Source organism: Pyxicephalus adspersus, chromosome 4 (genome assembly GCF_032062135.1).
Source record: "Pyxicephalus adspersus chromosome 4, UCB_Pads_2.0, whole genome shotgun sequence".
NCBI classification, from domain to species: Eukaryota; Metazoa; Chordata; class Amphibia; order Anura; family Pyxicephalidae; genus Pyxicephalus; species Pyxicephalus adspersus.
The window spans coordinates 127,872,710-127,884,700 of record NC_092861.1 but is presented as its reverse complement, the minus strand read 5'-3'; the positions used below and the strand labels follow the sequence as shown (position 1 = coordinate 127,884,700).

The 11,991-nt window shown below is 36.3% G+C and overlaps 1 protein-coding gene across 1 annotated transcript in view; it reads right to left on the bottom strand.

The window, feature by feature from the left end:
* The window catches only part of KIF16B (kinesin family member 16B), a 196,429-nt gene that overhangs the window by 42,859 nt on the left and 141,579 nt on the right, over positions 1-11,991 (bottom strand). The window contains exons 23-24 of the mRNA XM_072409599.1: positions 8,070-8,192; positions 7,176-7,265 (exon numbers count right to left, since the gene is read on the bottom strand). Coding sequence (XP_072265700.1) covers positions 7,176-7,265; positions 8,070-8,192 — 213 coding nt within the window. The remainder of the gene's footprint in view (positions 1-7,175; positions 7,266-8,069; positions 8,193-11,991) is intronic.

Sequence of the window (11,991 nt, the reverse complement as noted above, 5' to 3'; positions counted from 1 at the left end):
AATGTTGTCTCGCTCCAACAACCAATCCTTGCACCACATTCGCCGCTTCTTCTTCTTAACCTCCTCCTCCTTTTCAAGCACACATATCAAAGCAATTGCGGCTTTCTTCTTCCTTGACAAAAATTTGAAAGGCATATTGCACAGAGGGAAAATAGAACAGTGTGATGAATGTTTGATGCGAACGTTCGTGCACAGCATTCACTTCCTGTCGTGCACGTCACTTCCTGTATCGCTCAAACGATCGAATCTATTGTGTGTACAATATCTGCGAACGATCATGTCGTTATCTGCATGTACAGGATCGGTGCTATACGATCGTTCGTCGTTCGTTTACCAACGATAATTATTGGAAGTGTGTACGTAGCTTTAAGCTGGTAGAAGGGTCAATTAAGTGTAATATTATGACACCAAAAGTAAGAAAAACAACAGATGCCTATAGCATAGCTGCATTATAGTGAAATTCATGTTTCTACATGTGGAGGAAGGACGTGTAGATATGGGAAATAGGTGGTGAGAGATTTTAGAACCACAATTTATTAACAGGAAACAATTTATTAAAAGGCACAAGAGGCCAGTGTTCTGGAACAGCCACACGGTGAGTTTTTCAGTTCCAAACATAATACTTATAATTTACACCAATGAACATGATTACTTTGTGAATTTGCTTTGTTCAATTTTGGCTTTGGTTCAGAAAAGCTTACAATCTAAGAGGTGGAGAAATAGCACACAATAGGAGGGTTAAAAAGAATGGGCATTACTAAGCAGACTGCATTTCCAAGTAGACTGCTTTAGGTTATGTCCAGCATTTGATGCTGAGCCTCTATTTCAATAACTGAAAATGCTGGATGGAAAGACGAAGAAGGTGCTAGAAATGAGGGGGTTTCTATCTGACCTTCTGCAGCTGCCCCATGCACATAAATATTATACACTATAAATATAAATAAATATAAATATATATATAGTTTAAAAATTATGATAAGATGACTTACATCAAGCTGATGTTTTCTACATCTATGAAAAAAGCATAGACACATTCTCTTCTAAAACACTGCATAAATAATTGTACTGTGAACCAAAACAAACGAACAGACAGTGTGTGGCTGCCTAATTATATGTAGCAATTCTCAGATATTTGCAGCAAATGTTATTCCAGCATTTCAAAAAGTCACAGTTACTCATTAAAACAAAATCTCACTCTATAAATAGCAAAAATCTGACACACATCAATCATTTTGGCACCCGACTGACTCACCGACATCTGTATTGTTCAGGAAATTAAAGACTGTTACAAAATAAACACGTTGTGCTTTGGTAGGGCTGCAAAGTGTCGATCGGGTAAGGAAAGTATGGAAAGTGTGGAACTTTTATCTTAAACCTAAAGATGAACTCCAGGTCTAGTAGCTTTATAGTGGAATACCTATGGGAATCAATTTGGTTCCCAATGATCTCTCATAATGGCTACAGCAGCAGCACAATATACTAAATAACACAGTCTAAGCCTGATAGGATGATGAAAGTTCATCAGACTGAAAGGGCCATCCTTCTGCTCTCCCTTCCTGTCAGCAAATGTGTACTGTGGAACACATAATCAGCTTGTAGTTTTGACCCTCCCTCTCTCATTCTAAATGCAGGATTGGCCTCATAATGATGGATAATTTTAACAAACAATACCTGGATGTTAAAAACTGCCAACAAAAAATGGTAAACAGTGGACCAATATGGACCATTTGGCAGGCAGCAGAAGTTGTAAGAGTTGCATTGTGTTTTCTGCTAGGCTTTTTCAGCCTTTTGCAAACCCCTTAAAAATCAAGTGATTGCTACTTGTTACCTTTCCTGGGTGCCTAGTGTTTGACAGCAGGCCATTTAAAACTAAAATGGATATAGATCACACATAGGCACTAACAGTTTAGTTTGTACAAATTGAAGTATATCAACTCTGAGCAGCTGACTAATGTCAGCGGTTAGATTTCAGACTTTTGTAGTACGGGTTAAAAAACAAAAGCACCTGATTGGCTGCTGTGGCTAACAACCCTTACTCATTTTCTTCATCTTTTTAAAACAAACTGATTTTTGCAGAGCACCCAGTAATACAGGTATGTGTAATTACGACTGGATTTATTCGTGACTGTTCAGTACTATAGTCAATTCCTAATAATGAAAACCTGAAACATTTTTAAAGCCTAAAAATTAATAATCAGATTGTGCATCAGGAGATGTAATGTGCCTGCAAGTATGTTTCAATGTAAACATGTCACAGGTCAGGGCTTTTTTTTAACCTACATTTGGATGGAAACATAACAGCAGAGAATGATAACAAACACCGATAACAACATGAACAGAGATCTAGACATGTAAGACAGTTGAGGTTATATGCAAATCTTAACTATTGCTACAATAATGCAATGGACAGAATCATAGACCAATAGCAAAAGGCTAATTTTAACTTCCAGAAAAAAAATAGTACACAAACTTCAGATGCATACTATATATACTCGAATATAAACCTTCCTAGATTTACACCAAGGCACTAACTTGTATCGGACAATAATGAAAACTGCTAGGGCACAAAATGTAGCCATCACTGTATCATTCAAATATATAAAAAAAAAATAAAATAAAAATCACATGGGCTCTGACTGTATATCTTATTTCCCCCCTTTTTCAAGTTAAAGTTTTTCTGTATTTTTGAGTTGGTTATGATGGGTCACTTGCTCCTAAATGATCTTTTGTTCATTGCTGCTGGCCACCATTAGATGTGTCCTCATGCATGAATGTGTAATAAACTCAAGTCTCATGTCTCTGACTGCACATCAGATAGGTACAGAACAACACTTAGGTCACTGGAGTGACCCAAGTATAAACCAAGATTCTTCTTTTATTAGGTCAGTTTATACTTGAGTATATACAGCACATTTCTGAACCAACTGTTCTTTGTGACAATTTCTACCAAAAGTCACTTCTGCTTATATATTTTTCAACAGGTTAACTGGTTTAAACTTGTAACACTTAAATTTACTTTAAAATTTACCAGGTGTCACAATGTCTTTGAAGGATCTACTAGCCTGTTTAGCAGCAAACCACTGATGGGTTATTTGTTATGTTACTTCAGAAATGGGCGATGATTAACAATGCCATTACTAAATCTCATGAGTTTTTATACAAGTTTTCATTACATGTTTGATATTTTGATCTATAACTGATACCTGATAAAAGAATTAAGCTCAGCATTGAAAATGAATGAAATGAATGTAGCATAAAAAAGTTATCAGCACATAAAAGGCTAATTATATGTTTCACAAAAATAAAATTGAACTGAATTTCAAAGCAATTATGCCACTTCTTCTCTAATAGGGCTCACAGATTAAAATTCATGTTGCTTTTTTCTTTGTTTGCGTGTGGTATTACAATGTTCTGGTTCATTATAGATTTGTTTCAATTATGAAGCACACCAAGTTCCTAATATGTTACAGTGTACAATAACAAACTATACTGCTCTGACAATCAAATTTAATGATGGAAACCAACCTGTGGGTTACCTTGTGTTTTTCATGTTCACACATACAAACTATATGCTACTGTATTTTAGAATAATAAGCATAATAATTACAGCACAGGAGAAACTAACAATTAACCTAATTATTTCAGAGATAGGGAAACCGTAATGGAAACAAATACAAAACAATTTAAAAACTATATGCGTTTAAAACTAGATTTTTTGAGTGGCTAATATTGCAATGCTAAAAAAAGTTCTGTATGCTACATTTTGAGTGCATTAATTTCCAATTTGCAGCTTATATTTGGTGACTGCATTTGGTTTTATCATCTGGACTTCGTCCTTTCTTTTTAACTAGTGATCCTAAAAGTAACAGTTCTTGCCCTAGGGTTGCAACACTAACAGTACCTATGGAAAAACAGAGTTTTATCCTCCACAACATAATAAGGGTGGTGTTTTGCAATCCAAATGGATATCTGGGATCAATTCATACAGCAATCCATACTACATATCTGTTATCGAGATGTGTGCTTTTTTTTTAGTGCTTTTTAACATATTTTATTTAATGTTTTAACAAAGCTTTGTAAATAGTTTTGTGAAGTCCAATTTTTTAACTATTTAGAAGACTGAAACAATTATGCTTCCTGCATAAAATCCTTCTTCAGGTTGCCTTTAGTGCCAGCCTCATGATCCGACAGCCACGTGATTTTTGCTGAAATTTAAGCTTAGCCAACCCAAACTCTGCTCTGTCACTTTTTCAGAACTCACATTAGATAGGCTTCAAAACATGCAGCCAGCACTGAAGGGAGCAAGCTGCAGCATTTTCTGTAAGAATATCTTGGATGTATGCTACCCACCTATTACAATTTTGTATCTATGTCAGACTATTACTATAGCAGTGGTTCACCTACGTTTTAGACGTCCAGGACCACAAATTTCACAGACTCCAGACCGCTTATGCGCGGGGAGCCATGTGTCACTCCAAAGGGAAGAAACTTTCCCCAGAGTGACATCATTACACCAGGACCTGCTGTTTCAAGGGTTTACTCATGTTAAAAAAGGTTGAGAAAGGCTGGTATACAGAGTGTTAAAATATTGATATATGTTCTAACATTGAAATCTCCCCAGCAGGGACAAAGATAACAAAAACTAACAGAGGTTTTCACCCTTCTCTATGTTATATAAAACAAATCCTTTTAGCTAGATTTCGGCTTTACATTTGGGTACACTTAGGGTCCTTTGTTGATGGCATTGAGTTGCTTCTGAGAACATTCAAAATTAATTGACAGGTGCATTTGATCTGCAATTGACTTCCCTCCGACTGGCAGTTGGCCTTTTTTGACATGGGTGAGTTTTAATCTAAACTCCTATGGGAATGCAAAATTAGCTTGAATTGATCAGCCGCCCATCAACAGAGGCCCTTAATACCCTAAAAAATATTTGTGTTTACAAAAAAAAGTTTGACTAATAAATGAGCGTTAGGTAAAACATTTCAAAGCAGACAAGACTTTCTTAGAAGTGTAATGTGATGCTGGGATTTGACACCGGAATCTGTGAAGGAAGGAAAATACAGTCGCTCATGCAGAATTAAATTTTGCTTGTGGCACAGCAGGCACATTCATTTCCCCAAACTTTGGATACTTTAATCTAAGAAAATCTTAATGAAACTGTTTAAATGGGTTTTACATTTGATTCTTGGAGGTTTCACCCTTTTCTGAAACTTAAAAGCCAAGAAAATGTGAAACAGTCTACGCGGCTTTAAATACTTGCTGTTCATTGATGTCTTCTGAGCTCATCTGGTTTGAATACAATTGAACATTAAAGAAACTGGTGGCAGGGACTGTGCTTATGTTAGAGTAAAAATATCTAAAATAATTACTCTGCAGGTATTCAGCTGTGGAAATGCAAGTTCTGGGCTGATTCGATTTATTTGGTTTTGACAGTCATAAGGTTCGCTCGGTGAAGGCAACTGCCGGCTGAATTTCAATAACCGAAGCGACACATGTCAGTAGCTAAAACGCTTCAAAAAAAGTTCTTCCTGTCAGTCACATTCTTTTTAATTGCAAACTAACTGAGCCAAAATAATCCTATTGCTGTCTTCATGCCTGCTTTGTGGTGTGACCAATCGTGCTCCTCTAAATGCAGTCATTGTTTCATTTTAGAGGATGATTTTTAAACACTTTCTGTTTAAATGTATCAGTATTCGTGCAAAAGTTGTGAATAATAACCTTTATCATGTGCAAAATGTTATTTTCTGATATTAAAGTTGTCTTTTGTAGGGGGAATGTGACACCATAGGAACATTCCATACTAAGAAAAAATAGCCTAAATATATTTACTTAGCAGATTAGGTCCTTGAATAAAATTCACTCAAATGAGTGAATACTCCACTGACACATTGGGGCAGAATGGGGTCACAGGCAAGTAGCAGCTTTGGCCCTTCCATACCTTCTCTTGATAATCGTATGTTGTTGGCAATGGAAAGAGAAGTTGTTCCATATATATTTTCAGTGCCAGCATGTCCCCATCAGACAGGCAGATGCATGGCTTGTACCAAGAGACCTGTCCCCTTGGTTTTAAAAACCTTCAAGATCATGAAGGTTAGAAATGGACTCTATGGATATGGAACCCTAGGTTCCTTCCTATCTTGCCTTTTGGCTCTGGAAAACCCTAAAAACATTAGGGTCAGAAGAGTAAATACCTTAAGAACATTTGAATTTTCCCTATTCACACAATACTACAGCTTTTATACACTGCAAAAATTCCGTTAAATGAATATGGTTAAATTTGCACAGAATGATTGTACATGCAGTTGCAATGGATTTTCAAGCTATGAATTTTAATTTTTAAATAAACCCATGAGTGTCTTTTAAACCTCATATTCATAAACTTGCAAAGCATTCAACAAGCTTCAAGCAAATGTATTAAAGGTCTTAAAGTGCCATTCAGCTTTAGGCAGTAAGGGCTGAACACAGATTTTAATGCAGCAGATTGTAGTTGTGAAAAAAATAATAATCAGACTTTAAGCTAACTTCACCACTGCCTATAGATTGTTAGGTCAACAAGCCTTACATGTGCAGCTTAGAGTAAATTTCAAAGAGAAATGCAAACAGGCAAAAAAGTTTGTTTTATTTAAGAGGTAAAGAAGCATGAACATAGGAGATGTAACCAGCAGGAAACATCTTAGGTCAAAAGGATCCATAGATTTACAGATAAATCCTGACTCTTCTGATAAATGTATGACTAGACCCCAATGTTCCAATCTACCAGGCCTCCTTATTTGTTACTAATTGTAATTTGCCACCTCAATGATCAACAGTTAGGAAGGTTAGGGTAGTAAATGCAAATTAGTTATAGAGTTATTTGCACGTTAATCCATGCAAGTTGAGTGTCTAGGCATCTAGATTTCAAATACCCTACAACAGTACAGGTAACAATACTGTTAAAACATATATTCCTAATGTTTGTATACTTTTATGGGTGGCAAATAACAACCTGCCTGAACAGTAAAGGATTTTAGAAAAGTAATTGATTGCTTACATGTGATTGGATGGTTGACCTCAATAAGTTAATTATTCCAATTTACATTGTCTGCTTACTGAGATTTGGCCAACACTGCAGATTTAGGTGTGGAAAAAAACATTCATCTTTAAACATACATACAGAAATAACACAAACATACCTCTGGATACTTTAATTTAAACGTTTTATGCATTTCTCTGAATCGGCTGTAACGTCTGAACACTGTCCATGTCTCCTCCAAAACAGTGATCTGCAGGACACAAAAGAGTAAGAAGTAAAAATACCTCATCCAGGGCAAAGAATCCTACCTGATCCTAAAGAGGACCTGTTACCATATATCTTACTTGATACAGAAATCAAGTACAGATAACCTTTCTATATAAAGTAAAAATGTTTTCTTTCTTTTTTATTAAACAAAAAAAAAAAAAGCTAAGCCCCTCCCCTTCTGTCTGTACCACCTGAATGGGAGCGCAAAACCTCCTGGGGTACATACATTAGTAATCCCAGGAGGCTTTGGGCTGCTCCTTCTATGCATGCCCGAGAACCAGGCATGTGCAGAAATAGCTTTTCAGTTTTGATGCAGATCCCACGCATGCACAGATTGGCACTTTTTGTTTTTACAACTACAGCAGGCTACATCACACAATTTCGCGCCTGCGTAGTGCAAGATCGGTGGGCGTAGCCAAAGGACAAAAGAAGAAGGAAAAAGATGTCGGCACCTGGTGGTTCATCTGTACCAGAAAGAAGAAAATAGCAGGACAATGCAAGACCGTATAGAAGACATCTCTAGAGGGATCGAGGGATCTATGGAAGTAAAGGTATGTCACTTGTTTTTAATTTAGTTCTGCTTTCAGGATGCTTTTCAGGACATCTAAAAACATATACCTATTCTAACTCTCCTCCTTCAATAACCCAACCTAAGCCACCCCTCTGCGACTGCAAGGTAGATGCACCTGAGCCACCTATGGAGCAGTACTGTGCATGATGAATACTTTGACAACTACCCCACTCCAACAACTACAGAGATAGTGAACATAAACAAATAAAAGCTTACCTTTATTTCAAACTCATAATGCTCATCCTTGCCTTGGCCACACAGAACATAGCGAGGGATAGTTATTTTTACAGGATCTGTGAGATCATCAGGATTCACGCCTAGTGATCTTGAGACCAATTTCTAAAAGCAAGCAAAGAAGAAAGAAAATGCCTAATGAGTGCACAGAGCATGGCATATAATAAATATTTAAAATGTGCAGTTTTTTACCTAAACACTGTAAACACTGCAGATCGATACCTAAACAAAGTAATCGGCAAACATTGCTCTTTAGGTCTGATAGGGTGGAATCAAACATGCTTGGAGACCCACCAGACCTTCCCTTCTGCCATCCAAGGGAATATAGTTCTAGACTAGGCATCACATTTTACAGCTTTGATCGGTAAATGTGATGTGCAGAGAACTCTCTCAGTCTTTGTATACTCATTCTACCTATTCAAAAGGAAAATCATAGCCTTTGACTCAAAAATTTTTGAGGCACTTGCTCTTCCTTGACAATATTGTGTTGAGCTGTCGTACATATGCAATGCAAAGTAAGGTGGGCTTAAACAATGATGAAATGTGAAAGAACAGAAAGAGACTAGCTCATACTCTGAAATGATTTTACTATAGATAGAACTTTATCCCACTAGTTCCATTCTAGAAAGGATGCAATTACAATGATTACATTTCACTGGCATTTATGTAAACCATAGAGTAGAACATGATACTATTGTGTATTTGTAACTTATGAAAAACACACCTACAATTTACATTATTTTATGGCACGCTCTAACATGTACATACATTCAGGACAAAGATCTTCATTAACATGTACACTCTTTATCAGGCTTTTAACTATAAACTTGCAAAAGCCTGCTGTTGTATAGTTTAAAAAGCAAAAGAAAAGTACCTGTGGTCCAAAGAATTGTAAAAACGCCATAAATAGGATAGGAAATCCACAAAAATCCTTTGCAATAAAAAAGGCATCCCATAAACTCACCCGACAAATCTAAATTAATCTACAATCAAGACCTGTCAGGTCCAAGTTATTGCAAGTACACATTGTACACTTGTATGAACTGGCTGCTGCTATATTTATGTGGCAGGGTCTTTCAAGGAAAGACTTTACAGTTATTACCAACAATAATTAGATTTTTGTTTCTGCTGAATCAAAAAACACAACCAGAAGCAAAGAGGGAACAACGACATCTGTATGCTGATGTTGTCAATGAGGCCACACATCAATGACAATGGTTGCTGATGTTCATAACGATGTCACTGTGTATAGTTTTTACAACTATTTTTATTAGAGTATGTCAGGGGGATATAAAAATAATTAAAAGAAAAGGAAGCTGCACATCACATATGTTTATTGGTAAAACAAAAAAGGAATGATAACCACAGATAAGAAACACCTAGTTACAAAGATCGTGAGAGAAGCATGCACTTCAAACACGCTTGTGTTCTAGGTCTGATAGCAAAACTATCAAAAATAGGTAAGTTTAAGAAGGTATCCTGCAATGGCAACCTCACTATACACCTAATATGACAGGTGCACTTATATGCAAAATCTGCTAATTAATCCCTTAAAAATAAATATATATTCCTTAAAGGCAAGAAGTGCGCAAAGGACTAGTCACTAGTGTGACTCCCTGCAGATAACCTTTTCCCTATTACTCAGCATGCCTTGCTTTGCATGATGTCTCTGTATGGTTTAATGTTCTTTTAAGGAACAATGGTATTTTTTTGTGCTGTGGGATACATAAACATGAGTGTGTGACTAGCAGATCCAATCTGGCAAACTCCTTCCCCCAAAGCTCTATACCATATTTGCCAAGTCACTATCAAATATAAACTGTAAGTTGTCTGATTTAGTTATGGGTATGCAGTGGTTAAATAAATCATTCATTACTTCTATCACATTTCCTCCTACAGTTTTTGAACCTGCCACCTTCTCCATTAAATAAATGCAAAATCCAAAAGAGAAAATCAGAGTGCTTTGATCATCCAAATGAATTTCTGAGAGAGGAAAAAACAAAAAAAAACACTGTGGGCGATTCAATGCCATTATCATCTATCCAAAACACCACTTCGGTGGATTGACCTTTTATTTGACAACATTAAACTGTGGTGGAGATCTGAACACAGAAGAATCGTAAATGGCTGCTACTTTAACCTTCTCTTACATTTTCTTCTACTTTTTTAATGGAATTAACTCTTACCTATCCAGAAAATCCTTACACGGGTCTCAGTGTTTTGGATGTCAGCATTCCTGCACCACTATATTTTATACATTCTGACATCTCCAACATTGCCATTAAATCAAACTGATTAATCTTTGCTATGGCCTTAACTTTTGCCCATGATACATCACAAGCGTATTGCTTTCATGTCACTCGACTTAACAGATGCTTAAAAAATATCTCTCTATGTCTCTATCCATAAGGTTCGGTCTTGCCAGAAAATCTGTTTTAAAGACATCTGCAAATTTTTTTCTAGATTTGTTGCTTCTATGATTTCTGAAGATTTTTACCTGTCTTGCTGATGTCGTATTACGTTAATGAACGCTAACTACAGAGTTTAGATGACAGGTGCAAGGGAAAATTTGATTGATGATTGATTGAGGATTTAATTGAATGAGGTTTCTATTACCTTGCCTATGCAGAATAAATATTAATGTCCACAGAAGGAGAGAGCAGTTAAAAACTCAGCAATATTGTAGGGTAAGTGTTAACAGCCTAAGGCTTGGCACACAGAGGTGGTTTTTGCTAGTGCAATTGTACTACTAAAATCACCAGAGAATGTTCATAATTGAGTGCTAGTAGCGGCATTCAAACATACAAAGGTATGGTGGCATAGTGGCCAAAGCAGCTTCCAGACCATCGTGGATACATTATACTTTGAATACAGTAAGGATATTAAATTGCAAGCTCCTTAGACATGGCTATGAACATGAACCACCAGGTAATGTGTTGACATAACAATGATAATATTAGCATTGTGCAATCATGTCCAGCAACCGCTAGCACATTGCTTCACTGAATTGTATATAGGAATTACTTGCGTTGGACGATCATAGAAGAATGCTTGTTCTAGCAAAAGTCTCCTCTATGCATCCATCATAAATGTCCTACCTGGAAAAACCTTTTAGTACCTCAACAGCTATCAAAGCTGATCTAGGCATTTTAGTAAGTTAGTTGTGCCACCCACCTGAGTTTCTATAATTTTTTTAACATCAACCATAGAGTTCATAGAACACTTGCTTACACCACCTTCTCATTGGAAATATAATAGGAAATGTACACAGGCCCGATATAACAAGAGCAGCATACAACAGCCATTCTGGGGATGGTGGGGTTATCGCCCTGTTAATCTCACAATATCATTAGGAGTTGGGGAGACTGATGTTTATTCTACACAACTCAAATATAAGATAATCAAAAGAAGAATTTAATATATACAATAATACATACATATACACACACCCACACAAATAAATATCTCAATTTAAGAGCAAGAGGTAGAAGGCAACAAACTGATGTATATTCAAGTGTTGTATGAAACAAGAACACAAGAGAATAACAGTAATGCAAAGCGAGGGAGCTACAAAGCTTTATAACACCTACACATAAATCTACGGTGACAACTACAAGGGAGCAACTAAAAATCTTGTACAGCACTAAGTGTTTCCATTACATTCACCAGCAGAAAAATACTAATGTAGACACAGTATATGAAATGAATACAGTTCATACATTTATACACAATTCTAATGAAAAAACCTGGAAATTGAGGTTGCAGTGATTCACTAACTTAAAATATCAGAAAACCTCCAAAATCTGACCAATAACAACCCATCTATTACAGGTTTTTATATCCCTGTTATTAATTTATGTCTTCAAGTACTGCTTATATTGGGGTTGTGTGGAGTTACAAAGTG